Here is a 26,490-nt window from a genome sequence, read left to right on the forward strand (position 1 = left end):
AAAACCTGGACTTAAACCCCCAGAACGAGGAGCTGTCACTGATACCGCTACAATATACGCCTCTGGATCCAAGCAGCCACGCACGGACTAAGAATTACAGCTCAGAAAACGACACACAGATGGTCAGCGAGACGGATCATTATTGTAACACAAAGATCAGATACGAATAGAAGTGTTTGATCCAAAGTCCATCTAATCCCGGAGCCGACCTCGGACAAGGATCTGGAGCAGCACTTGCTGTGGAAGACACGCTGTTTGCACAGGAAGAACTACCCGTTCTACTGGAGATAGGTCCGGAGAGCTCCCAGAAGCCACCGGCAGAGCTTGAACAACTCCTGAGCAGAGGGCACGCAGCAGGCAACTAGCAGCCTCCCACCAGTCAGCCAGCATCGCCCATCCTGAGAAGGGACAAGAACAAAAGACCCACCCAAAAAAACCCTAAGGAAAAGCCAAATACCAAAGACCTACTATCTCATTTAAGACAAACTAAGAAGAACGACTCGTTTGTTATCTTTATTTTCCAATAGTACATTTAAACAACTTCTCAGGACTAACCTCCTCAGCCAGTTTGGCCATGCAGAAAACATTTCCTAGGTTATACAGATCGCCTATGACAACACATACAACGGGCCACGGTTGTACTGTAAGAGAAGGGAAGTTGTAGAGGAGGAGGCAGCTGGAGTTACGCAAAAGCATGTGGCACAATGGCAGTGCTAGAGGAGTGTGAGCAGAGTCACTGACTGGGGCTCCTGGGTGGCACAAAAACAGGAGGGGTGGTTGTACACGAACAGCTTCTAACCCTTTCTGCTTAGAAACATTTTAATTCCCACTAAGCATAACTGAACTAGAGACCCTCCTGTGGCTAAGAAGTGTAGTTGCACATCTAATGCTACCTTCAGAACTGCATTTTTCTATCTTTGCTAATTAAGATGCATGAAAATAGGAGTCAGAGATCAAAGCATGCACTCAGGATTTCGTGAACACATCTTGTGGCCATGCACAACAGGAAGAACTAGCCACAGGACCTCCAAGAGTCTAAATTGGGAGGAGCACAGCACACAGTGTTCTTGTATTTGATCAAAAGTCCTTCCTTGCAATAAATACAAATTAAAACCAGAAAGCTCAAGTGTTCTCAAAGCCTCTCAGCTGACCACAGCCCATACATATTAGTTCCAAGACTTGAAGGAGCCACTTCATTAAAAATCTGACTTAATTTCAACAGTATCTCAAGACATGCAGATGCCAGACCATATGTGTTTATCAATCTACTACTTAAAAGCCCTTCCCTGAAGCACTTTCAGTGAATGCTTTATCTCTCCTGCTTCTACAGGTGGGACCTGACTTTGAATTTTCAACAGCAATCGGAGTTTAACGGCATGACTATGCACATCAGAAAAAGAACCTTAGCAGTTCTCTAACTTGAAAAGCATTTGCTCTCTTAAAAATCAGATTGTGTAATATATCATTTGAAACTATTACATAGCTATTTCTACCATCCTTTTGATGCATAGCATGGGTTTATTTTATCTACTTTAGGCAAAAAAAAAAAAGAAATTGTAGCTGCTATTTGCCAGCTGCATATATTAGTTTGCTTGTAATTCCACAGACAGAAAGCCATCCTGCAGCTCTTGGCACATAAGTCCACGCTCATTACCAGGAACTAGTGGTAGGAAAGCTCAGCCACGGCCAAGGGGACATTCCTGGTTCTTCTCCAACTTCATGAAAGCATCCTGCATGCATTCTCCTGGCAAGTGAGCCCTTGGCAAGGAAAGGTGAGCCATCCACGTTTTTGTAGATGTGGCAGTTTGGGGTGAGTCAGTTGCAGTCCTTTCTCTGACTGCCACACATGGTTGTAAACACTTTGACAACCCAGCTTTGTGCTCAAGCCCACAGCATTACTAATCTACCAATTTAACACTTCCACAGTACCAGAGAGGACAATTGCATAAGCATGTTCAGCACTGAAATCACTGCAGGATTAACTAGGAAAAAAAAAAATCAAAGATCATAAATTCATAACAAGACTGGTAAGGCAAGTTATGAAAAATATTTTCCTTTAAGATCAGGTGTAAAAGTTGCCTTCAAATATGGAAGTCTGTATGATAGGAAGCACAAGTACTCAGCTGTGAGCTACTAACGCTATGGACCTACGCTGTGTTCAAATCTAAACTGCTATTTTATACTTCACGTCATTCACCACCTAGAGAACAACCTCGGGACATTTCTCTTCTCCTAGAAAGCAGACCGCTGTCCCAGAGGCTCTGCTAGAATCGAGATACCAACTTTAAGCAAAAACCCCAACAGTTCTGTATCAGCACTGGAAGCACAAACAGAGTATTTTCAACCATGGGTGACCTCAATACATACAAGCTTCACACAGCAAGAGCCAGAAATGCTTAGCTCACACTTAGGCTCCTAAAAAAAGCTGGCAGGTTAGCAGCAGCAAGCAGCTCCTAGTCAGGCGTTTAAGTAGGAAGCACTGGATCCTGAGCTTCTCGCATTCTGCCTTGATGACAGGTTTATTTATGCCTGATGGCAGATTTGCACTGACGTGAAGTGTTTCAAAGGTGTTTGAACAGTGAGAATCTTCAGATACACGAGAGCTACAGAAAATTCAAGAGCCCATTGATTTAAGGGGTGAAGCACTTAAAAAATCCAAAGTTTTTATGTTTAAAATAGTGAATTAAAAACCAGACAGCATTCCAGCATGTCTTCTCCAAATAAAATCCTGCATTTGAGAGCTTTATAGAATTCTACTTATGTTCCATGTAGAATTATTTTCTTTGCAAACAAAGCTCTACAGCATCGCCTTCACTTAAACTGATTCCCACCCCAGAAAAGTATTAGCCTGGTGAATACCTTCGTGCCAATTGTACAGCAACAAAAATTTAATTTCTTTCCGTGTAAACAACTTCATATCCAGCATCCTTCAGAACACCACGGTCTCCCAAATACCCTTTTGTTTAGGTCTAGTAAGTCTGATCTAAGAGCAAACGTTATTAGGAGATATTTTGTACCAGAAACTTAAAATCATAAATAGCTGTCATGTATGGATTCCCTATAGTGATTTCTGCTTTTCAGCAAACCCGCCTAACAAGGACTCATTAATATGCTCATCCTTCTGGGAAGAACACAGTTCTTATCTCATCATTTAATAGACAGCAGCCAGCTACACCGGGCATATGCAAATCATAATATAGAGAATTTACTTAAACTCCACCCCCCTACCGCACCATACATGATAAATCTGCACTTTGAGCCGACTTTAAATACAGAATAATGAACGAGTATTTCTCTTGTAAGTGAACCAACACTAGTTTGTATTCTTCCCTGAATAACACTTTTTTGCAGAAGAGAAAAAAAAAGACTGCTACAGAAACACAGCAACATTCAAACCCTTTAAAACAAAAGGTAGATTATTTAATGCATTAACGATGTTAATCTGAAGATAAATAAATCCACAACAGACTTAAGTTTCTTTTGAGATTTCCTTTTTCTTTGCAGAGAATATTTCTGGTATTATACAGTACTGAGAGGGTGTTCTTTTATTTCCTTAATGTCCAGGTGAAAAGCAAAGCTCAGTTCTCTCTGCTCTCTTCGTGGAACTCCTCAATGCCCTATTCCAGGCGTGATTCTTTCATAAGCTTTTACTTGAAAGCGGAGTGGTGAGCAACATTAATTTCAGGAATAACTGGATGGTTTGGTCCCTGAGTCATCTTCTTGAGAGCCCATACTCTGGAAGGGAGAGAGTTATTTCTTTTCAAAAACAGGTCTGAAGGTTTACCTTTGAGACAGACAGTTCTTTGATGTTAATAGGTAGGAAAATAAAGTGCATATGAAATAACATGCACTTCCTTTTTGTTTTAAAGCATGATGTTTATGCACGTATTATTAATAGGTCATTATTAACACTGTAAATACTGACACTCAGTGCAAAACATACTCACTGCACTGACTCTCTTACAAGACACTAGATCAATTACCTTCTGCACAAACTGAGGGTTCACAGTGATCTCTTGATCCATGGCTTTCAGTCGTTCATCAAGCTCTATACATTTCAGCATCTTAAAAATATATATTAAGTTGATTACTTTGTCCAGCTTCAACGTGATCTTCAACATATTCCATGGCTGTGCTATGCAGAACCAGTAACTTTTACCATCACAAAGCTCTGTGTCAGAATGTTCTCATCCCTCATCTCTCAAACAAGACTGTCAGACCATTTTTGTTCCCTTATTTTGGTCCATGTCTTCCTAACAACCCTTTTTAAGGCCACTGACAGACAGCCCCATGTGGGTCAACCACTTCAACCTACAGGCAGGTTATGAACAGCCAGTGGAAGTGATTCTTGAAGTCTAAAACTCTAAAAAACAGTCTTTCTAATCCAGTCAATTCAAGGAACTGCACATCACCAACATTAAGCAGTCAGTCTACTGAAACATCTCAAGCTGTACAGAAGATCCAACAGGGAATGCACGGACAGCAGCTGACTATCAATCTAAAACCTTTAAATACTGGTACTGTGAAACAGTCAAAAAATGATTCATAGTCCTAAATATCTACATGTAAGTTACCCACACTGGCTTCTCCCAGCAGCTCTCTGATTACAGACTAAGGTTCTTTGGTCGGAATTCCAAAAGCAGTATTTTAAAGATTTACCTCCTGATCAATGTTATGAAGCATAGCTGGATTGTTATATTTTTCAGGATTATCATGGAAACAGACCATACCATCTTTCTGATTAATACTTGCAAAGATTTCACCATCTTCTATCTGAAATGAGAGAAACTTTAATGTAAGATTATCACTAAGAACAAAACTTCAGGAAACGACAACACACAGGCTGCTTGCGGAATCATGTTTAACTTGTTTGCTTTTTATTTCCTAACAGTTTTCCAAAGACAAATGATGCATGCCTTATCTTAGGCAGAGAATATCTTTTAAGATTTTTTTGAGAACAGTCTAAACACCACAGCAGACCGACAGTATTTCCTTCACCCTGAAGAAGAACCGTTCTTTAGCCATTCAGAACATGCACTGCCAATCCAAACACTAGTTAAGAGTCTTAAATTGCATCAGTTTTTAAATTAGGATAGTTTAGCCAAGTCACAAGCCTTACCATGTGGAGGACGTATTTTTCTGCTTCTTGGGGCCCTGACAACTGCACTCGACTTGCCATGTCTTGTAATGACAATGTTAAAAATGTCTGAAATTTAGAAAGTATTAAATGGTTACAAATATACACTAAGAACTTTTCCTATCACTCCTTCATGGCCTACACAATCTTGTTTTGAAGTCTGATGGGAAGAAACAAGTGGATCACATAGTTACTATTTATAAAAGCACCACCAGAGTGGAGTCAGTTCTTCCTCCAAAGACATTAATTTGTTACATTGTGCATGTAGGCAGACCAAACTAACGGAGTCATCACTCCCTTTCTGCAATTCCTTTTTACCCCGGACACAGTCCTGACCATGTCCAACCTCCTCCCTCACCTTCGTACATGAATAAGGTTGACTGTCCAGCCCTTGAATTTCCTTCAAGGGATGCATGTATTGCATTCCTGCTGAGGTTAGCTCTACTGCAACAAGCATCATTTGAGCTTGCCAAAAAAGAGCTTTCCCTCATCATTTTTAAGGATTAATCTGATCTCTCAGCTGAAGGAGCACATTACTACACTGCTTCTGGTTTTCCTTTTACTTCAGACGCTTTGAAAATCTGTCCTATTCACTCACTTTTCTCTAATGAAGTAGCCTGTAAAGTTCAGTTTTCCTGTTTTTCAAATAGCGATGAAGGTCTTTGGGTAGCAGAGCTCACAACTTTTTTGATTATATATAAAAATCTCATGGTCAAACCCCTCTGATAGACAGACATATTGAACCACCTTTTAAATAACACGTAAGTAGCCAACTGAATTGGTTTTCTATATAGAGCATTTTAGTCTCATTTGTTTCAGAGACACAAATCTCAGTTTTAGCCATTTCTCCATGACATCACTACATTATGATTTTGCTCTGAATTGAATACATTTCAGAGATACTCTCTGAGAAAAACTAATTGCGATTTCTCAGCAAAACATAACCCCTACATCTTACCTTGGTTAGCCTCTGAATATTCTTTTTGTAGAGAGATGACAAGCATTGCTTAACCAGCCCCATATTGTTATCCCTTGTGAACGTTTCACTGTGTTTGTTCACCAGATTTCGAAGCTCCGAGGGTTTATTGGTTGAATAAACTTGCGCTAATTCATGGTAAGCATTGCTAAGGGGCTGCAAGTAGAAAAATAAGAACCCTTCTTAAAGAACATGGTGTTCAACCAGCCTCACAACATGTATACTCTACTTCAACACTAGAAGTCACGCAGGCATAAAAGTAAATTTAAGTAGCTCAAACATCTCTTATAAAAAATGTGATGCCCATACAGGGCTTTACAGCAATGACAGATCCTCATACACTAAATCTGTACAACTGCAATATAAGATTTAGTAAACATCATTCAAGGACCTCTGTATGACAGTTCTAGTTATGACAGCACAAGAAATAGTCCATTAGCTTGTCAGCATATGAAGTAAGCTGAATTCAACGTAGCATATTGACTAGTCACTGCCCATCCATTGTATTTGTGACACCCTCTAAGACACCGTCATCCTTGACCACAATGCATCACAACGTGGACAACAGAGAATCAGAGGGTGAAGACCAGGTCACCTAAATTACTTTAAAATGGCAATTGTTTGAGCTTGCTTATTAGTATCTGGAGTTAGAAGAAGATTCTTGGAACTCTCTAACAGTTTGGTCACAAATCAACAAACTCTGTGTTAAATAAGACCTAACTTTTAAAGTGTATTATTCACCTAGGATCAGAACTTTCTCACTAGTAGTTTTGTCTTCCACCCTACACCTCCTAAACCAAATGCTTTTATTCAGAAGCTTTTATTCTTTATAAAGCTAGAGTTTTGGAACAAACTATTTAGCATTTTGTACTTCAGCCAGATGAAGTTACAGGTTGAACGTTTTCACAAGTACGCTGCATATCGAAAGCCAAGTGAAATCTGAGTCTTGTTTGAGTTCTAACATAAAATGTTATCAAGGGATGTGCAGTTCCAGTGACGAGAATATTGTTAAGTACTGTTCAACCCTAAAGTGTTTCCAAATTTAAGTTTAAAAACCTGTATCGCCAATATGAACAATACAGTTTGTTTGTAATAGATGTAGAAGCTGCCAGACAATCTTTAGCTATTGTACGCTAGAGAGGGAGCAAGAGGTTGTACTCTGGTACATTGTGCATTATTTCCCCATGATAAACAGCACCATCAAATGAGGGTAGGAAAAAAAAAAATCATTTACAAATTCAGATTTGTTGTTCTATTATTAACTGTATTCACAAAACTTACCTTAATGAATCTACCAACTATCTGGGAAGTGTATTTTGGTAGCTGCTGAACTTTGCCAAGTAGTATCAAAGAAACTAGAATATACTTTTTATATGATTCCAACATAATATGACTGACTGCCATGGCTGGAGTAGTTATTGCCTAAGCAAGAAAGAAAGAAATGGAACAGAAATTTAGTATGCTTACTGGTAGATCCTGGTAGCTACTGCATTAAAAAAACCCCTCAGTTTAAAGCTGCATGCAGAAAGGATACAACAACATATGAAATTCACCTTGGAGCATTAAAGCTTAACTAACTTCTGTCAAAATTAATTATCCAAAAATGTCCTAAAAAAGTAAATTCTATACAAGCTACTCAAAACACATCATGTTAAGTGATGCCTACCTTAAAATAACCCTGTTAAGATCAAATCAAAACTTCTTTCCTTCGTATGTATCTAAAGTTGTACTAGAAAGCACCTCTAGCTACTTGTTACCAGGAATGATTACACAGTTTCGGTAGATCCTGGATTTACACAGAACCTTAAAGAGGTTTTATAAAACTATTACATCATCAGATCTCATATTTAAGTATGCTGAAAGAGGTATGCAGAATGGGGAAAAGGAATTTTAGTTTACTCTGATACTGCTAGCTACCCAAGAGCTCACCTTTCTTTACAGAAAAATGCTGCACCAGTTTATTTTGCACATTTGACAGCATTTCCCCCCATACACACATGATGTTTTCCCAGTTTTGAGATCTTCTCTTCTTTCACAGAGAAAGTAAAAGCAGCAAATATTGTAATAGCCTTGAAGAAGTGTAACTCCCCTCAAAAAATTAGCAAAGGTCTTCACAAAACCACTGAACTATTTTTTCTTTAAGAATATACAGCCTGCAAACTGTTTCTATGCGAGCAGTAATAAGCAGGCATTTGAAAAATATTTATAGTGAGATAAATTTAACATCAGCCTTTGAGTTGCATAGTTTTATGGTGTAATAGTTACTTGGCTGTAAGAGACCTTCTTAAAGGAAAACACCTCTAAAGACAGTCTGCTTGTTACTTCACTTTACACACTAAAGAGTGTACCTGTCATGACAGAGCTAACAGTGAACACTAACCCAAATCAGTTTTTATATATTACTGTGATGAACACACACACTAAACCAAAACCTACGTGCATGATGGACAGCAGTACAGATCTGTTAGCAGAATGATATCCTTAAAGTTAAGAATGAAAATAATTCGAGGCTGCTTGTATATTAAGTTCACAGCTTTAAGGGCTGTCCTTGGTAGCAAAGATGGTATGTTCTCTACACATCCTACTTTTGCCTTTTAATTGATCACACTTTAGACTTACCATTTTATTTCAAGTTACCTGTTCATAAAAGTAGAGTGCTCTTTCAAAGTTCTTTAGCCCAGTGTATATCATCCCACCATAGTAGTAGTAACATAAAAAGTGCTTCGCATCATATGCCCCATTCTCTTTACAAATATCCATCATGTCCACATCTAGATACGGGAGGGCAGGTTTAAAGCATTTTGCTAACAAACAGAGCTACAAGAAAATAAATCAAGTTTTCATAAATTAGCCATTTTCATTCAAATTTCCACGAGGAAGAAGTTGAAACTAAATTCATCTAGTACTATTTAATAAATCTCACTCCCCCAAGAGTGAAAAAACAGTGCACGTCAGTAGTGCTGTAACACAGATTATTCATTGTATCACGGTATTTGGAAAACTCTTAACACCAGTTGTGAACTGTTATAAATTATCTAAATCCTAAAGAAATCAAGACTCTGACAAAGCTGCTTGAAACTCCAGATCTTCCAGACTACCGTGCTGGCAGCGCTAAATATTGCGCTGAACATTCCCGTCCAACCCTAAATCCCAGGAGCCAAGAATGAGACAGAAGCGCAAATCCAGGCCAAAGACACCGAGACAAACATGCCTTTTGTCAAACTTCAGCAGAGAGTAGCTGGGTATTACACTTATACCGCCTAAGAGAAGCTGTGGGTGACTTTCAGCCCAGAGAGAAGGGATGTCAAAGGACTTTCAGAAGTCATCAACAAAACCAAAGATCCGGGGACATGCACTGAACATTTAAAATTAGCAGAAGGGGATTTTATTTCAGTATATCGTATTATTTATTACTGGAAAAAACAAGTTAAAAGCCATTTTTACATTGCAATATATGAACTCGCATTTCCTCAAAGGGTTATAGGTATTTTATAAGCTTTTACACTCATAAAAAGCCCTTATGCTCCCCTTACCTGGCAGAGATCTGCGTGTATTGAGGTCAGCTGGTTTGTGTTCATCTGCATCTTGTCTATGGCTTGTCTGAGAATGCTAATTCCTCGCAGGGGCTGTCAGAAATTACATCTCTTTCAGATAATTTCTCATAGATGGCAGCACATTGGATCTTATGTTGACACTTACAAATGAAAAATAACACTAATTGACAGGTTCCATTAAGTAATAGTTAACTTGAGGTTCCCTTTTTGTAGGATACTGCAGTCTCTCAGAAAATAAAATTAACCTTTGCTATACAACTTCTCCTGATAAACAAAAGTCATCAAATCTGCTCCACAAAGCCAACCTCCTCAGGAATACAGCAATTTGTATCAATAAGAAAACCTTTATTGACTCCATGACACCATCTAAACTCCCACCAAATAACAAAGGCAAGGTTCTCGCTTTACTCCACTTAGACCAGACCTGATCTCTACTTCTATTTCAGGCTAGATGTCACTGATAATGGCCTGAAAAAGTCAGTATCTTAGCAACAAAAACATTGGTCAAATATTTCTTAAACAAGTCTCCTTTACATTTTAAGGCATCTCATTAAGAACATTATATAACACTGGTGAGAATAACACCGAAACGAGTATCACTGACTCACCAGAGCTAATAATTTTTGCAGCTCTCTCCTACTCAGGCACACATTGTCTCAAGAACATTCTTGGTACTACAGATTCCCTAGTTTGTGTGAGAGGGCACGTTTCTAAGTGACTCTCCCTCAAAAATTTATTTTCCTTACATTTTCCTTAAAGAAATCTTAAAATCTTAGTTTAGGTTCATTACCTCTAAGTAAACTTAACAAGTAAAGAGCTGCACAAAAATACTTAATGTGACGTTAGTGGCAAATCTTTATGAAGCGAGTAACAGACTGGAAACGTCCCCTTTAGAGCTTATTTGTACTAGATCATACTTGCTCACCTGTTTTCTCTCCACAAGGGCATTTGTTAACTGGTGGCACAGGCCAGCAACTAAATACAGAAAAAAACCCAAACAAAACAAACACAGTGAAAAATCAGTAATATCAAACTATCAAAAAATATACAAACTCCAAAAGTAAGCTTAACTTACAAGTGTCCGTTGCGTATCTAATGTGTTCCCCATTACAAGTGCTGATAAAGAGCTGCACCTGTGAGAATAACGTTTCGAAGTCAGGGATGCTGGGCATAGAAAACTTCACAAACCTAAAACAAGGCAAAAAAAAAAAAAGTTTAACACTTAACATTTGGCAATTAATATAAAAGCTTCATCTTCATCACTAAGTCTTTGCAGATGCATGTAGATGCTTGCAAACAAATCCAAAGTGTTTATGACAGATGGCATACGATTTCCCCAGCAGCTGCACATATGAAAATATGCTTTCCATGAACACCTCCGCTCTCAGTCTAGTGCAAACTACAATTTAGAACAAACTACGGCAAACAAAGACAATCTTATCTGGTACAATAGTTACAATCATAACAGGAACACTGGCTAATGATGACGAATTGTAATACTGAGCCACACAACTTCTCTGGACACTTTTGCCCATCCTGCAGCCATCTCCTCCTTGAATGTGCTCAAGATTTCTCAACTATTAAATTATTAGACTTGTATTTCTCAATAGGAGCTACTTCTCTCTTCAATTCCAGTTTCTCTCCACCTCTGGTTGTTCCTCAGCACCTTATAGGCTGTAGCCTTGCACATTGCTTCTTCTGTAAGATGAACTATGATTATGCTCATCTGAGGGCAATGAAAACTCGAGCTACGCGTCCTACAAACGTCACAAAAGCATACAGAAAAAAACTGTTGGAAGGTACCCAGCCGTGCCCGTCCTTCAGTTGCTCTACACTGTAATATGCAGTTCTAACCTACCCAGACCATGAACTGTCGTTCCCCTCAAGGCTTGTGACTGTCCAGGTTATATGCTGCCACCCCCACCCTGTCTCTTCACAGGAGTTTGCCATGCCACAGTTTCAGACAGGGGGACTTTCCTCTATGCTCCGCTGATACCACCTCTTCAAAGAATACATTTTACATATTATTTCTTATAAACAGTTATTTTCCTTCCTCCACCTGTTTTAATGACTGTTTCATGTACCCCATGGTACGATTCTTCTGCCAACACAGTACCGATGCCCTGCTTTTCGTAAATTGCATACTGCATTTTTATGAGGTGCTGGTGAATTGTAACATTAAGTGCATTACCTCTATGTATTACAGTCTTTTTGTTTCAAAAGGGTAGTAGAACAAGTACCAGAATTATGATCTTCCCTTCAAAAGAGAGCTTTAAAATAATAGTGGAACCTGTAGACGCTTCACTTGCAGTTAGGTACAGCTAGAAACAATAGTTTGAGCTTCAGGGCCAAATATCCCTGCCTTACCTCGGCATCACCAAGGCAATTCAAGTATTATCTTAAACTACAGAGAGCAGCAAGAGCCTCAACGGGGCTAAAGACAAACACCCAAGAACTACGATAAGAACCCATGCTTCACTGGAAAAAAACAAGTGCATCGCTTCGTGCTTACAGTTCAGTGCACTAATGCCCTGCCAGTCAAGTTTTAAAAGCTAGTTTTGTACCTTTTTCCTGAACACGTATGGAAAAATATTTATAAAGTCATAAATAAGAGAAATGGATACAGCCTTAAGGAAAACAATCCCCCAATGTTACCATTTGACAGTAGCGGCATTTACAAGCTCAATAGTTTTTTTTTTCCTTTTGAAAATACAAATTTGCCTCAGTATTTTTATTAATAAAATGTGCATCACCAAAGGAAATTAAGCACCACTCTAAGAAATGCAGACTGAAAACACTGATGTCCAAAAGAAAAACATTTGGTTGACAGTTCAGCAAGTTGCCTGAAGTTTTAATAATAAGATATTTAATTAAAAGAAAGCAACACTTACAAGACAGCAAGAACACCTAACGAGTGCTCCTGCACATCCAGGGCACCAAGCACTGTATCCAGATGGGAAAGGTTTTTTGCTAGCAGTTCTCCGCTTTTATTGATCAGTTCACAAAGCTGGGTCATTTGCCCTGAAATACAAAACGTCGTTGTCAAACTCTAAGTAGAGAGCACTCAGGCATTCCCATACTTCATTACACCTTGCTGCCCTACATAACCTGAGGAAAAAGTAGTATCACCCCGAGAATTTACTTTTCTGTAATATGCTAAGCATTAGTTTTCAACAAATAAGGTACCCACCATATGTTTTTTGTCACAGCGAAGGTGACAGCTAAGCTTCTGGCCTTTGGGATTGGAAAGGAAGCCCTCAGAACACAAACACAACATGAAAAGCAGCATCAGCTCGCCTCATTAGAGAGGGGGGCTTCAGGGTCTCATATCAATGCCAAGCACATTTAAGCCAAGTCTCCAAAACTTTGGCCAGTGTACTATGATGAAAAATTTTGCCTCATGTGGATATGGTTTAATCTACACTTGTGTCTTCTAGTTGTTATAAGGGGGGAAAAATAGTTTCGTTCCCTTTCTAAAAAAATCCCAATACCAGAGCCTGTTCCTTGCTGCTTCTCAAATGCCTTATCCACTTTTCAGGTCTGCTCCTAAGCATTTCTTTGAAGTAGATATTAAAAGGACCACCAAGTATCAACAATAATAGGATTTAAAAATCTGTTCTTAAATTGACTTCACATAATTAGAACTACAATGTTATTCTACTCATTGTGAGCTAAGAACACAGCATGAAAGGTTAACTATGAATTATGAAGGCAGGGTAAGCCCAAAAAAACCTTACAAAGAAAGCAGAGCGATTATCATGAACTGCTTTCAAAGTCTTCCCCCAGCAATTAATTGAATTAAAACTACACCTTTCTGAATCATGAGTATTGTTTCTATGTTCAATCCTAGCAGGTTAGAGAGAAAAACACAGAGGTTCTCTCACCCTTACAAAAATGTTAGTGGCTTCACTCAGAGAGATTAACACTCTTCTTAACTCTCTGGCCCTTTCCTTTGAACAAGAAAACCCAGGAAGCCCTAGCAATGAAGCGTTAGCTTTGAAGTAACGGAGGGATCAAAAGTTCCAAGTGTGGAACCAGAGCCCAGGAACTCCAGAAACCCGTCCCCAAAACAGCGCTCTCCAAACGGAATTAAAACACCAGGCATAAGCATGGAAGGGAATAGGGTTTGTAAAACGCTCTGTGGTTTGATTCAAGCATTGCAAAACCTTAGTCCTGGTGTCCTCCCTAGTAGAGAAATCCACCCATTCTACAGCTACCATCTAGCATTCCCCTAAAAAACAAAGCAAAAAACCCCAAACCAACCCTCTACCCACAAACACACCCTGAACAACTTACAGCACAAGTAGAAGTACCCACACCAGGCTCAAATAAACATCCATTTATGTCACCCCCCATGCAGCCAAATGCTGCAAACCAGAAACCAACACCACGACAAGTACACAGACTTCTCTTGTGTGCTCTCATGACCTCCAGCAGCCTGGCTGGTGTCTGGATTTACTTTCTCGCAGAGAATGTCTATCTGACTTGTCCCTAATGGGAGAACTTCCATAAAGTCAACCAGTTTCCCCTTGAACCTTTTGCATCCACCAAACCTTGTAGTAAGTTCTCCATCTAAACTACACATACAAAGAATCATCTTTCATCTAGTTTGTACCTGCATCTTGCAGGTATAATTTGTTTCTTGTATCTGATACCCTCAGTAAAAATACTCCATATTTAATAAGTTAAACCAAAGTAAGAGAAAGCTGGAGCTCTACCCAAAAGTAACTGCCAGAGACAAAGCCTGGGGCCACAGAGGAAAGCATCAATTTTTGATCAGTTCCAGGGAGCAAACATCCCATGCAGAGAAACACTCGGAACACATTTTAGGGAGCATCAACACAGCCTGAAAGTTCAAGAACTAGGAAACGCTGTGCCCACACACAGGCGAACTAGGAGTTTGCAATGAAACTAAGGAATTCCAATTATGGTTATTAAAACACTTTCTGAACACTTGGTTATGGCAACTCTGACGTACAGTCTCAGGCCTCCTATTATACGCTTCTGTGGTAAGGCAGGACTCTTCTGTCCATGCTCTGCTTCCTCCCCAGGAGCTAACGCTTCTGAAATGTATTTTAAAACACACAAGCCACAACTCGCACGCTCACCGATTAGGTGCCAGGCTACATAATCCCAGTTAAGGTCCCTGTGATGCCCGCTCCTCCCCCCTGATTTCCAAGGCTCACATTTTGGCACGACCACCGGTGCGGGCTTCACTCCCCTCACCCGGGACCTCCAGTTACCGACAACCACTGCCTCACCGCTGCCCTGGGAGAGAAAGCGAGGAGCACGGCGAAGGGCACAGCCGGCCCCTCGTGCCCTGTCAAACCAGCGGCGGCTAAACCCCTCCGGGATCCCTCCGAGGCCACCTCTGCGTGCGGCGAGGGAGCCCTGAATTACAGCCCGACAAAGGCCCCGCCGGACCCACCAGCCCCCCGGGAGCGCCGGACCCTCGCCTGAGAGAGAGCCGTGTGAAGGGGCAGGCCCCGGCCCGCCCTCCCCAGCCGCACGGGGCCTGGCGCGCTCCAACCGGCCGCCGCTCCCTCCTCAGGCCCCGCTGAGCTCCCCGCTGCCGCCGGGGCCGGCGTGCGGTTCTCCCTCCCCACGGTCACCTTGAGCCGAGAGCTGCCGGACGCTGTTGACGAACTGCTCCAGGGCCGACGCCATCTTGGCGGCTGGCGGCGCGGCCGCGCGCGCTGAGGGCGGGGCGAGGAGGAGGAGGAAGAAGGGGAGGGGCGGGAGGGGGGTGGGGGGGAGAGCGGGCCAACCAATCATCCGCCGCTGCGGGGATGGCGCGACGCCCGCCGCAGTGCGTCACTTCCGTCGCTTCGCCACCTCTCGCGAGAACTTTCGCGGTCGCTATGGTAACCGCCGCCTTCCGAGGGGAAGGGCCGGCCTTACGTCAGGCACAAGGGAGGCCCTTTTTTTTGAGCGAGAAGCCGTGACTCAGCAGGGCTGGCGGGGCGGGGGTGGTGACATCATGGTGGCGTCATCACTCAGCCCCGCCGCCCCTCGCACCGCGACACGGGGTCTGCTCCAGGCCCTTATCACCCTTTAACAATGATAACAGGGTGGCTGCAGGTGGTTGTCAGCCCATTCTGTGCAATATTCCCCCTAATATTTCCATTCTTCATTCCGGTTCATTCGGCTTCTATCAACACAAGCGTATTTTCCATCCCCACAGGAGCTGAGGTGGTGAAGTAAAGCGGCCCTGAGCTGCTGCGGGCAGGGAATTTGTCAAATCTCATCAATATACCATGAAGAAGAAGGAAACTTTTCTGCCTGTCGTGGACACGTGTACATATTCTCTCGCTGCTTAGTCAGAAACGTCGTTACGTTGAAATTCCATTCCTTGCAATAAACAATATGTCTACAGTGCAAATTAAAGCACAATACAGACTTGAAACCTCACACATTTTCCCTCCTAACCCATTACATTTGCTATCCTGTACAGCCTGGCTGCCAGTTCTGCTCCTTCCATCGTTCACGCTGTGACCTTCCCCAAATCACCCCATCTCCAGAGCTCCTTTGCCCTTTCTGTGAAACAAGGACAATATATTCTGCTGGAAAACGTTCCGGAATCGAAAGATGAAATATTTTGGAACTGCTAAACTGTATTATTGCTGTCAACCAAAATCTTTTTATTTTCCAGCTCAGCAGTTGCCTAATCCTGTTAGTCACACTCAGAGGCATCCCCCTTCTTTAGGAGCTTTAATCCCCACAGTGTTTTTTTGACCAGAGTGATCTTTGCTCCTGTGTCAGAACATACAGACCTTCATGCTGTGCTGTCAGCGCTTCTTTTGGGTTCAAATATTGTATTTCAAGGGTTCCCATCACCCGTGGGGACAGAGCTGCGTCACATTGAGAACCTGGGCAGAGTGTACCCTCTCCCCATGAACTGGTAGAAATGGGTGTGTTTTATGTCAAGGCTTAGCTGCAAAAATCACCATGTTACATATGCCCCCCACGCCACCCACATGTGCCCCCAAGGACGTACCCACTGCCTCCTCCAGGCAGGGACGGGCAGAGGGGGGTGTCGGCAGGGGATGGGGGAGAGCGAGGGGCCGCAGCAGGCAAGGGGAGATAGAGCAGCGGCGTGGGGTGCCCCGGAGGGTTAAGGAAACAGAGGCAGGGGCTCGGCACCCCCCTGCCCTCCGCTCCGCGGAAGGGGAGGGAGCGGGGCTGGGGCATGCTTACAGCGGACGGGAGCCGCGCCGTCGTAGGGCGTTTGTGCCGCTTTAAGGCGGTGCCGCGGCTCCGGGCTCGGTCAGACACCGGGAAGAGGAACTGGGCTTTGCACTGCCGGGTCGGGGCGAGCGCACCGCCGTGCCCCGGGCGGCCCCGGCCCCCTCCCGCCGCCGCCGCCGCCGCCGCCTGCTCCGCGCTCGCTGCAAGGGAGGGATGGGGCGGGGAGGGGGAGGAGGCGCTGGGGGCGAGCACGGGCTTTTGCATCCCCCCCGCACCCCCCCTGCAGCCCCTCTGCTCCCCGTCGCATCCCCGCCGCATCCCCCCCGCTCCTTCCTCCTGCAGCTGCACGGGGACGCGCTTGCCAGGGCTGCCCGCTTGCAGGGTGCGTGCTTGAAATAAAGCCCCCCACCCCACCCCGTAGAGCCCCCTCTCCCTCCTGGAGAGCCCCCCCATCCCCTGCCCCGGGCCCCCCCTTCCACCATGATTTTGCTGAGCAGCTTCTTGCACCTCGGGCCTCGGCGCTGCGGCCCCTTGGCAGGGCTGGGCAGGGGGCCTGGCCCCACAGCGGGGTCCCGCAGGGCTCTGCGGGTGCTGGTGGACATGGACGGGGTGCTGGCCGACTTCGAAGGAGGCTTCCTCAAGAAGTTCAGGGCCAGGTACCCTGACAAGCCCTACATTGCCCTGGAGGACCGGAGGGGCTTCTGGGTGTCGGAGCAATATGGGCGCCTGGGACCTGAGCTGAGTGTGAGTCTGTGCATCCCCCGGCTCTGCGCGTGGCTCTTGTTCGCTCTGCGTCGTGCAGAGCTGGAGCTCCGGCCCCACGGGCCCCACTGGGCCCCCAGTGCGTGGGTGCAGCGCTGGGGAGGGCTGCGGGTGCTGGCCGGAGCTCCCACCAAAACACAGGTAGAGGTCTGCACATCCAGCAGTGCCTCTTTTCCCAGAAATCCAGCGGTTTTGATGCACATTTGTCTCTTTTTCTCTGCATGCATGGATGGAGATAGATGCAAGGAAAGTTGATCTTTCAGAACATCTGTTTTAATATACCCCAAATTGCATAGCTGGGTTTTTCTAGCTCTGATTTGGCCAAGCTGCGTGGGTTGATACTCTTCCTAGATGGATTATTTAGTTCCACAACTGCGATGTGAGGGGTGGGACGCAGCAGAGAAGCTGGGAGCAAACCATGCCATTGATGCTTCATGTGAGGGCTTACTTAAATTAAAACAACCCCAAGCCCTCTCATGCCTGAACATAATTGTATTCGTTTTAATAATTAAAGCCTAAAAGTAGAAGCTCTCTTTATGTTGTACTTTATCATTCAATGAGCGCTGCAGAAAGTCAGTTTCTGCCTCTACAAATTTCCCATCTCGATGGGATGTCTGTGGTCTCATCTGTGCGTTGCAATCGCACTAGCTGAAAGGTGTTCCAGCAAATAAAATTACGCTTGTCATTAGTGGTATCATGGCTACAATGAAGGGAGCATGAATAAGGTCCAGGGCTCTCCCCCTACAAAGTCCTAAACAGCCTGATGAGCTGAAGGAATAACGTGTCCTCTCTAGCTGGGATTGATGAAAGGGAAATGCAGGACATCACTCATGCAGTAAGGCAGATGCTGAAAGTTTGGCAGGGGTAATGCATGGTAACTGATTTTTTTTCTTGATCTTAACTACTTTGGATGTGTTAAATAAGTGAGCTCATCTTGTGTCTGCTGTGACCATGTAAAACCACCAAAACCTTGGGCTGAACAAGGAGCAAAACTTCCACAGACTGACCTGAGGGCAGCCCCGATTTCACCCGTGGTTTCAGACCAAGGATAAAGAGAGTAGGAGCCGCTCTGTGGCTACAGGCACACGGGCTGTTCCAGTCCCCCTTCACCAGAGAGCACCATCAACCTGCTGCAGGAGACAGAAAATAGGCGCAAGAGAGTCCAACGAGCTGAAGGTCCCAGCTCTGAAAGGGAGAACAGCAGCTCAGCAGTATGCTGAGCACACAGATCTGGAAGGATGGGGAGACCTGGACAGGCAGGGACATGGCTCATGGGGAGAGATAAGAAGAAGGAAATCGAGGGTCTGTCCTGCCTGGAACATGGTGGGATTCCCAGCCTGGGGGATTTTTCCATCTGCCGGGCAGCGTGCTGGCTGCGGTGCCGCAGGGAGTGATTCTGGCTCTGGGAGCTAAGTGGGTCTTTCCTTCAAGATGAGCTTAGTTCTTCCCCCATCGAGCTTGATTGCAAAATGCTTTTTGACATAAGTGGAAGCAGAATAGCTGCGGAAGTCCTTGCTGTAAGAAAACACTTCACAGTTTGAAGTGCTTTGTTGCATCAGGCTGCGTTTCTCAGATGTCTCTTGTGCAACTACAGTCAGTATCTTAAAACATCATTGCCCACCAGTCTGAGGCAGAGCAAGTGGAGTTTGAAAGTTTGCCTGGCCCTGTGGCAAACTGTTGCGGTAGCTCTTCTCATCATGGTGCCAGGAGGCATTTCTGCTGGCTCTCTTCCACCAAGTCAGCATGTTTCATTTTGAACATGTATAAAGAAGGGTTCTCTTCCCTCCTCTGAACCACTGATGTTTTCTGCTGCTCAGACAAAAGGGAAGACTGCGACAGTTGATCTTAGTCTCTCCTTTTAAATTGGGTGTCTGGTCTCACGCTATCTGGGATCTTTTGAGAAATACAGGGTTTGATTCTGGCATGTCCCGTTAAATGCTCTGTGCCCAAATATATAATGGGTTCATGCGTTCATCTTCCCAAGAGCAGGCAAGGTGTGCAGCCAGCAGGATGAAGCAGAATGTGACTCCCCGAGTGAGCCTTATGTTTGCTCTGGGGCATTGCGGCCCTAAGCCTGGAGGTCACAGCAAAGCCCCAGTTGCTCGTGGTTGCCCTGTGGTAAAGGCAAAACGTGATGGGACAGGCTGGATTCCCACTCCTCAGGCAGAAGGGAGCTGCAAGGCTAGCTGGAGTGTCCAACCAGCCTATTTGTTGCTATGAGCTGTAAGAACCAGCACACAAACATCACTGAGGCTGCTCTCCCCTGCCCTGATGCTCTGCCAGCTCCTCTTGCAATACAAGGAGGCCAGGATGGGCTTAAAGCTCCTTTTGTCCCTATTCCCCTGCCTCAAATACAGAAGCAGAGATGCTCAAAATCAGGACCAATCCTTCAGGGCAGGGCTCCCTTCAGAGCTTCTCCCAGCTACATCTGCAGCTCCTCAGCTGCACTGCAATGCCGGGACACAGCTGCTTCCTCTGCCCGCGGCTGCGTTGCAGCACTCCCAGGCTCTCCTCCCCAAGGACCCAGCGCAAAATAATTGCTTTGCTGGGCGGCTGACAAGCTGTTACCTGTTGGAGGGAGTGCAGGGGATGCTGTTCCTTAGAGCTGTGCTGGACCCATCGCAGGCAGCCCCTGGACTCTGCCCTCAGCCCAAGGTTTTGCTCCCTGTGGTCTCTCTCTGCTCTCCCTGTACACCCTGGCTGCTGACCAAGTGTTTCAAACCCTTGCCTGGAGATGCTCTATTTGCCTGGTAGACCTTGCCCAGGCATCCCTGGGGCAGAGCATCTGCATTCATCCTGACACGTAGTTCATTCTATAATATACTTTCTCCTATGAGAGCAGCCCGGCTGCTATTTTAAGTGATCTGATTGAGACAAATAGGCCAGACGGCATCTGTGGCTGAGCAGCATCACATCACAGCAGGGCTGCCGGGCCACGTCAGCCGGATCCACGTGGAAGTGCCCCTCCGGGCACAGACCCGAGGTTTGGTTCGGTTCTGAACAATCTCTTGTGTTTTGCCTTGAAGGAACGCGCTGCTCCCTCTGTGTGTGGGGCTGCACAGGCAGAACCAAGTCTGCTCTGGAGCATCTCTGATCTAAATTGTATGGGATGGGTGCAGGTGGTCAGGTGGGGAACAGAGGCACCCACAGAGGCAAGGCCAGTTAGCCAGAGGGGTCGAGAGCCATGGCTCCCACCTTCCTCACTGTCACCATCCTCTGTCCTAGCAAAGGGTGGGAAAGATGCACATGCAGGGAGAAGAGTAGCAAGAAGCCCTGTGCAGTAACCGCTCTTTCCCCTCACAGGAGAAAGCCAGCAGCATCTGGGAATCCAAGAACTTCTTCATCGAGCTGGACCCGCTCCCCGGGGCTGTGGAAGCTGTGAAGCAAATGGCAAATTTGGCAGAGTGAGTAGGAACCTGCCCGTGGTATCGGGGAATGGATGGGGGAGCAGCAGTGGCTTTGCAGGCTCATCCTCCTCTCGGCAGAAGGGCTGAATACAACATCAGTGTTAAAAATGCCCACCAGCCCGCTGGGTATGGGAGGAAAGAGAGGGCTTTGGCTCCTGAAGCAGTTGCCAAGGAAATCAGCCACGTGCAGCCCCTTCCCTTCAGCTCTCTGCTCCCAGCAAGGGTGGCAAAAAGGGGAACCAGCCTGTGCTGCGGGTGTGGGTACACGTCCTGGGGGTGGGACCCTGCAAGGTGGTGGATTAACGTCTTAAATCACCCCAGTTTGAGCTGTGGTGGGGAGTCTGCCTTGGGTGCCTGCCTGCTCAAGCCCTGAGCGGGGTCGTGCAGAGGCAGCTGGGTGCACTTCAAGGGGGAGCAGGGTCTGATCGGTGTGTCTGGCCATGGAGTGACACTCTGCCCCCGTATCTCTCCTCGTGGCAGCACCGACGTGTTCATCTGCACAAGCCCGATCAAGAAGTACCGCTACTGCCCTTACGAGAAGGTAAGCAGGTCCCAATCCCAGCTCCCTGTCCCGTACCATGCTGCCCAGCGAAAGCTCTCCCATCCCTGCATGCCTCCAGCTGTCTGGCTGTAAAATAGCAGCGATATTTCCCAGCTCCACCAGTTTTGTTCCTGAGCATCTTCACAGAGCGGCAGCTCCGCCATCAGCCAAGCTCTGCCCTTTGCATGCCCTGAGGCGCTTGGTCTTCACATTTCATCACGATGTCAAAAGCTGCTTGGCTTTAGAAGAGCTTGTGCTCCAGCAGCATCCGAATCCTTCCCGCTAATGAACTTATTAGTTCATTAGCCATCAGCCTCCCCGTGCCCACACTCACCGCTCACCTCTCGCCTTCCAGTACGCCTGGGTGGAGAAGCACTTCGGCACCGAGTTTCTCGAGCAGATCGTTTTGACACGAGATAAGACGGTGGTTTCTGCTGACCTGCTTATAGACGACAGACCTGATATAACAGGTAAGGGAGGTGTGGGGTGGCAGGAGTGACCAGAGGCAGCCCCAAGGGGCAGATGGCATCAGGCAGGACGTGATGGATGCTGGTCCCTGCCCAGCTGAGAAGGCTCTCGTTAGGGGTTTGTGTCCGCAGGCTCGTCACGTTGGAGTAAAGTCAACCTCTGTATCTCATGGAGGAGTTATCCAGAGAGCCGACCTCTCTCCTTGCTTTGCAGGGGCTGAGCTGAACCCCAGCTGGGAGCACGTGCTCTTCACGGCCTGCCACAACAAGCATCTGCAGCTGAAGCCCCCCAGCCGCAGGCTGCACTCCTGGACCGATGACTGGAAGGCCATTCTGGACAGCAAACGGCTGCCGCCCGGCCAGGCCACCTAAACCCTGGCCTCCTGCAGCCACCCGGGGCTGTGGCCACCCGCTTGTGTCCCTGCGGAGTCCTGCTGAAGGCTGAAACCACAGATGGACAGACAGACACTGCCCCTGCTGCAAAGAGGAAGAAGAGGGGGACCTGAAGTGCCATGGCCACCTGGACCCAGGGAGTGGACTGCAGCTCGACTGTGCCACAAGGAACCAGCAGCAGGATCGGCCCCGTGGGCCTGGCAGCCCGGCTGGGGGGCATTTCCCACCAGCTCTGGGGGTCTCTGCGCTGCATCTGCACCCCCTGCGAGGCCAGCCCAGTGTTTCTGACAGACAAGGTCACCCTCAGTGTGTCACTGCCCTTGTCTGGTGCAGCAGCAGTGGCGGCACCAGCCCTTCGTGGGAGCGGGGCAGCTCGTACAGGAGCTTGTGGCTCACCTGCCAGCCAGCGGTTGGACGGCATCTCCTTGGATTTCAAAGCCAGGAAGGTCTGCACGCAGGCTGCATGATCAGCCCCATCTCCCTCCTCCTGGTAGCGTCCAACATCAGCCTGCCAGGAAAGCTCTAGGTGTGCATCCACCAGGCACCCTCCTTCTGTGCAGAAGGTCCTGGGTGCTGTATCCCACCAGGGTCAGGCACTGGGACAGTCCATGCTGCAGAGCATCCTGTGGAGCTGCCCAGGAAGGTGCTGCTGGGTGGAGAAGGTGCTGGTGGAGGAGCTACGGCATTGCTGAGAAGTGGGCAAAGCAGAGGCACCACGGGTGTCCAAAGGGCAGGCTGAGGGTTGCGTCGGTGGATTGTCATGGCTGCATCCATGGATACTGTTTTCAGTCCTCACGTACCACAGGGGAAGAAGTTGGGGGGACGTTGCTGTTGAAGGCTGGGGAGCCCATCAGAGGTGTCCACGAGGCTGTATCACGGGGTTAGTTTGTTCTGCAGCTCCACAGCTGTCCCAGCTCTGGATGTCTGGGGACAGTGTGCTGCTGGCCCTGCTCACCTCATGCCAGGATCGCTGTGGCAAGGTGTTCAGCCGCCTGGCCAGTGCGAGGGGACCACAACATACATGGCTGTCATGCCAGCCACCACTGCGGATGACTGTGCTGGGACTGCCGAGCTCTGCAAGCGGCCAGCGAACCTGCACCTGGGCACTGAAAAAGGAGCATTTGGACCACGGGGCAGCTTCAAAAGGGATGCTTTTTGCACAGATGTGCCCACAGCCTCCTCTTCTCCTGCCCAGCTCGTTCCTGTACCAGCCCATCCTTGAGCTGCAGCAACGTGGCTGGCACAAGCAGCAGCACCAGAAAGCAGCAGACGCAGCTTCTCCTCCGCCTGGCCCCAGAGAAGAGCCATCCCAGCTGCGGGGAGAGCCGGGCGTCCCCAGCGCCGGTGCTGGGCTGACCCAGGCAAAGCCCCGCGGATGCGCCGGGTGCACCAGGGCCGGCATGTGCGTCACTGCTGACATGGCATCTCGCCTGCCCCCACGCTGTCCAGGATCCCACCGTGCCCTCCTGCCCCGCTGGCCCGAGGACTTGCTGGCTGTGGGAGTGAAATTCCCCACTGGGACACGCAGCCCCATGGGTGGGGGCCAGGGCTTGGCCGGGGTTAGCCACCCTGCGCTGCTTGCTCATGCCTTTGGCTTGCCTCTCCTCTCTCCTAAGGGCCCCTCATCAGAAAAAAACTGTGAGCTTAAAGCTACATAGCCAAGAAATAACCTATTTCAGCAGGCCCCCTGCCATGTCCAGGACCTGGAGGGGCTACTGAAGTCAGTGCTTTCAAACCTGTGCCTTCCCCAGCTGCTGTGGGGCCAGGGACGAAGCCTGCATTGTCTCGGGTCTTTCTGAAAGCTGCCCCATCTCTTGGGACGGGGCAGGTGCATGAGGACAGCATGGTTGGCCCATGGCGGTGGGAGCTACATACCACAAGGATTTTTTTTCTTTTTCTTTCTTCTTCTGTTCAAACCACTGTGTGTTTCTCAGGTGGTGGGGTTGGTTTGGGGGGGATGTTTACAATGTGCAGCCACCTGAGATGCAGCCCCTGGCCAAGAGCTGCCTTGGCTGGGGGGTTTGCAGGCAGGGAGTGAGTACCGTGGGCAGCCACTGCTGAGCATCATGGACCCCTTGGCCCCGCCAGCTGCCGGCCCCTTCATGCAGCTGAGGTGGCCTCATGGGGTCCAAGCTGTCTTTTTTCCCCAGCAGCACCATTTAAGCATGAGCTACCCAAGCTCTCCAGAGCAGTCTTGCTGCCCGTCCTCAAGCCAAAACTGGAGCTGGCACATCATTACAGCAGCTGCCCAAACCAGCAAACTACTCCCAAGGCTGGGTCGGACCCAGGGGACGTGGCTCCCTTGTGGACCAGCAGGTCTTTCCCCCTTGGTGGGACGTGTGATGCTGGAGAGACCACATGGCTTCACACCAAATATACTTGAAAGCAGAGCTGGAGTTTCGCATGCACGAGGCTCCGATTCAACGCACAGAAATCCCATGCAGGTAGCTGGTCTGTTTGCACCCGCTGAGCTCAGGGCTGGGGGGTGGCTCTCCATCGACGGATCCGCCCTTCCAACAATCAAACCCTTCTGTGGCCAGCTGAGATGCACAGCGCTTTTATTTTTAAATGCACATCTATAAAACCGAGGCTGATGAGGAGCACTGCAATAAACACTGGGTTTTATTGGCATCCAGCTTCCTAGAAATGGAGTTTGGGTTCTGCAGTTTCCCACCCGCGGCTCTGCCCTCCGCGTGGGGACGGGGAGCTTCGTCTGTGGGCTTGGGCAGGTCCCCGTGTCCAAAAAGCCTGAAACCAGCCCCCAGCAATGCCATTACCCCATTAGAGAGAGTCTCTGCAGGCAGGAATAGGGGTGGGTTTAGGGAGCGATCAGCTTCCTAAAATCTTTTATAATAAATAAAGCCATAAAACATAAATGATAAAAGGGGCTGGAGCTGGCATGGGCCGGCTCTCCCCGGGGTTTTGTACCTTGTCTGTTGCTGTGAGCTGGTCCATGTCCACACATGCTGGCTGCGAGTTGTCCCCAGGCTTCCCCTGCATGCTGTGGGGCCATGCCATGAGGGACCTCTATGCTTGCATGCTGTAAGCAATGCCGTATCCCTGCCAGACACACAGGATCAAAGGTGGGGAGGGAGGGAGGGAGGGCTGCAGGACCACCCTGACAGGGCTGGGAAACTCCCCACTTCTGGATCAGGCTCCATGGAGGGTGTCTATGTTTAGCCCACACCCAGGGCTAACCAGTAACCAGTTGTTCTATCACCCAAGACCCTTCCCCAGCTGAGAAAGGGAATTGGGAAAAAGAGGGAGACTTGTGGGTTGAAATTTAAACAGATTTAACAAAATAAGAGAACCAATATCAATACAAAAGATACAGTTATACTCACCCCATAGAGTGGTGGCAAGTTCCTTCAGCAATCACAACCGTTGAGAAGCAAGGAGAAGGAGAGAGATAGAGGGAGAAAGATAGAGGGGAAAAAGAAAGCAGAACAAAGAGCCCAGACCCCCCCAAGCTTTCCCATTTATAGTGACCATGATGTTAATGTTACAGAATACACCTGTGGGCCAGGCTGGGGCAGCTGCCCTGGGTTTAACTGCTAATGGCCTTGATCACCATCCCACAGCTGGCCACAAACTGAAACAAAATGTACCAGAAAAGTGATTCTATAAATTTTATCCCTGCAAAACCAGGACAGAGGGATGCTCCAGGCAGGCAGTGGCCCATCCCCGGCTCTCCTTGCCCTGAGCACAGCAGCCAGGATGAGCACAGCGCGGAGGAAACGCGCGCTGATGCTGGGGCAGAGTGTGGGACTTGGGGTTTTCCCTGGTGTTCAGTGCAGCACTAACTCACTGCCACGTGCAGCTTTAAAAACAGCTCGGTTTTTCTCTTCCAGCTCAGAGTGCGTTAGATGGTGGAAGCACTCAGAGGTTAAATTAGCCTGTTCACTGGTGAGTCCAATCCTGCCCCAGCTCAGCCCCTGCCTAGATGCTACAGCAAGGAAAAACATGGTCTGTGCCATAGCCCGTACCCAAGATGTGTGTTTCTGGGCCTGAGCCGTGCTCGGCTGTGGCTGGACAGCGCGAGGTCAGGACTGTCCTGTGGGAAGC

The 26,490-nt window shown here is 47.2% G+C and overlaps 2 protein-coding genes across 4 annotated transcripts; one reads left to right on the forward strand and one right to left on the reverse strand.

The window, feature by feature from the left end:
* Positions 1-494: 494 nt before the first annotated feature.
* On the reverse strand, positions 495-15,363 carry COPS3 (COP9 signalosome subunit 3). Of its 3 annotated transcripts, none has more exons than XM_068422480.1 (12): positions 15,280-15,363; positions 12,559-12,688; positions 10,743-10,855; positions 10,593-10,642; positions 9,647-9,739; positions 8,751-8,930; positions 7,395-7,535; positions 6,096-6,269; positions 5,120-5,206; positions 4,660-4,773; positions 3,984-4,064; positions 495-3,735 (listed from the first exon to the last, which is right to left on the reverse strand). In XM_068422480.1, the coding sequence occupies exons 1-12, from the start codon at positions 15,332-15,334 to the stop codon at positions 3,682-3,684; spliced, it is 1,272 nt and encodes a 423-aa protein (XP_068278581.1). In that variant the 5' UTR covers positions 15,335-15,363; the 3' UTR covers positions 495-3,681. The 3 variants fall into 3 exon arrangements, with proteins under 3 accessions (XP_068278581.1, XP_068278582.1, XP_068278583.1); XM_068422481.1 differs by lacking the exon at positions 15,280-15,363 and adding an exon at positions 14,854-14,925; XM_068422482.1 differs by lacking the exon at positions 12,559-12,688 and having other exon boundaries at positions 15,280-15,339.
* Positions 15,364-16,930: 1,567 nt separating this feature from the next.
* On the forward strand, positions 16,931-25,072 carry NT5M (5',3'-nucleotidase, mitochondrial). Its single transcript, XM_068423753.1, has 5 exons — positions 16,931-17,599; positions 20,921-21,021; positions 21,505-21,565; positions 21,921-22,035; positions 22,247-25,072. Exons 1-5 carry the CDS (start codon positions 17,336-17,338, stop codon positions 22,402-22,404), a joined length of 699 nt encoding a protein of 232 aa, XP_068279854.1. The 5' UTR covers positions 16,931-17,335; the 3' UTR covers positions 22,405-25,072.
* The last annotated feature ends 1,418 nt before the right edge of the window (positions 25,073-26,490 follow it).

Source organism: Nyctibius grandis, chromosome Z (assembly GCF_013368605.1).
Source record: "Nyctibius grandis isolate bNycGra1 chromosome Z, bNycGra1.pri, whole genome shotgun sequence".
NCBI lineage: Eukaryota > Metazoa > Chordata > Aves > Nyctibiiformes > Nyctibiidae > Nyctibius > Nyctibius grandis.

Coding starts and splice junctions, on each gene's coding strand:
- COPS3 (XM_068422480.1), bottom strand. CDS start 15,334: ATGGCGTCGGCCCTGGAGCAGTTCGTCAACAGCGTCCGGCAGCTCTCG. Junction 7,536..8,750: donor CACTCTACTTTTATGAACAG/GTAACTTGAAAT, acceptor TTTCTTGCTTAG/GCAATAACTACTCCAGCCAT. Junction 3,736..3,983: donor ACCCTCAGTTTGTGCAGAAG/GTAATTGATCTA, acceptor TCTCCCTTCCAG/AGTATGGGCTCTCAAGAAGA.
- NT5M (XM_068423753.1), top strand. CDS start 17,336: ATGATTTTGCTGAGCAGCTTCTTGCACCTCGGGCCTCGGCGCTGCGGC. Junction 17,600..20,920: donor GCCTGGGACCTGAGCTGAGT/GTGAGTCTGTGC, acceptor TTCCCCTCACAG/GAGAAAGCCAGCAGCATCTG. Junction 21,566..21,920: donor GCTACTGCCCTTACGAGAAG/GTAAGCAGGTCC, acceptor CTCGCCTTCCAG/TACGCCTGGGTGGAGAAGCA.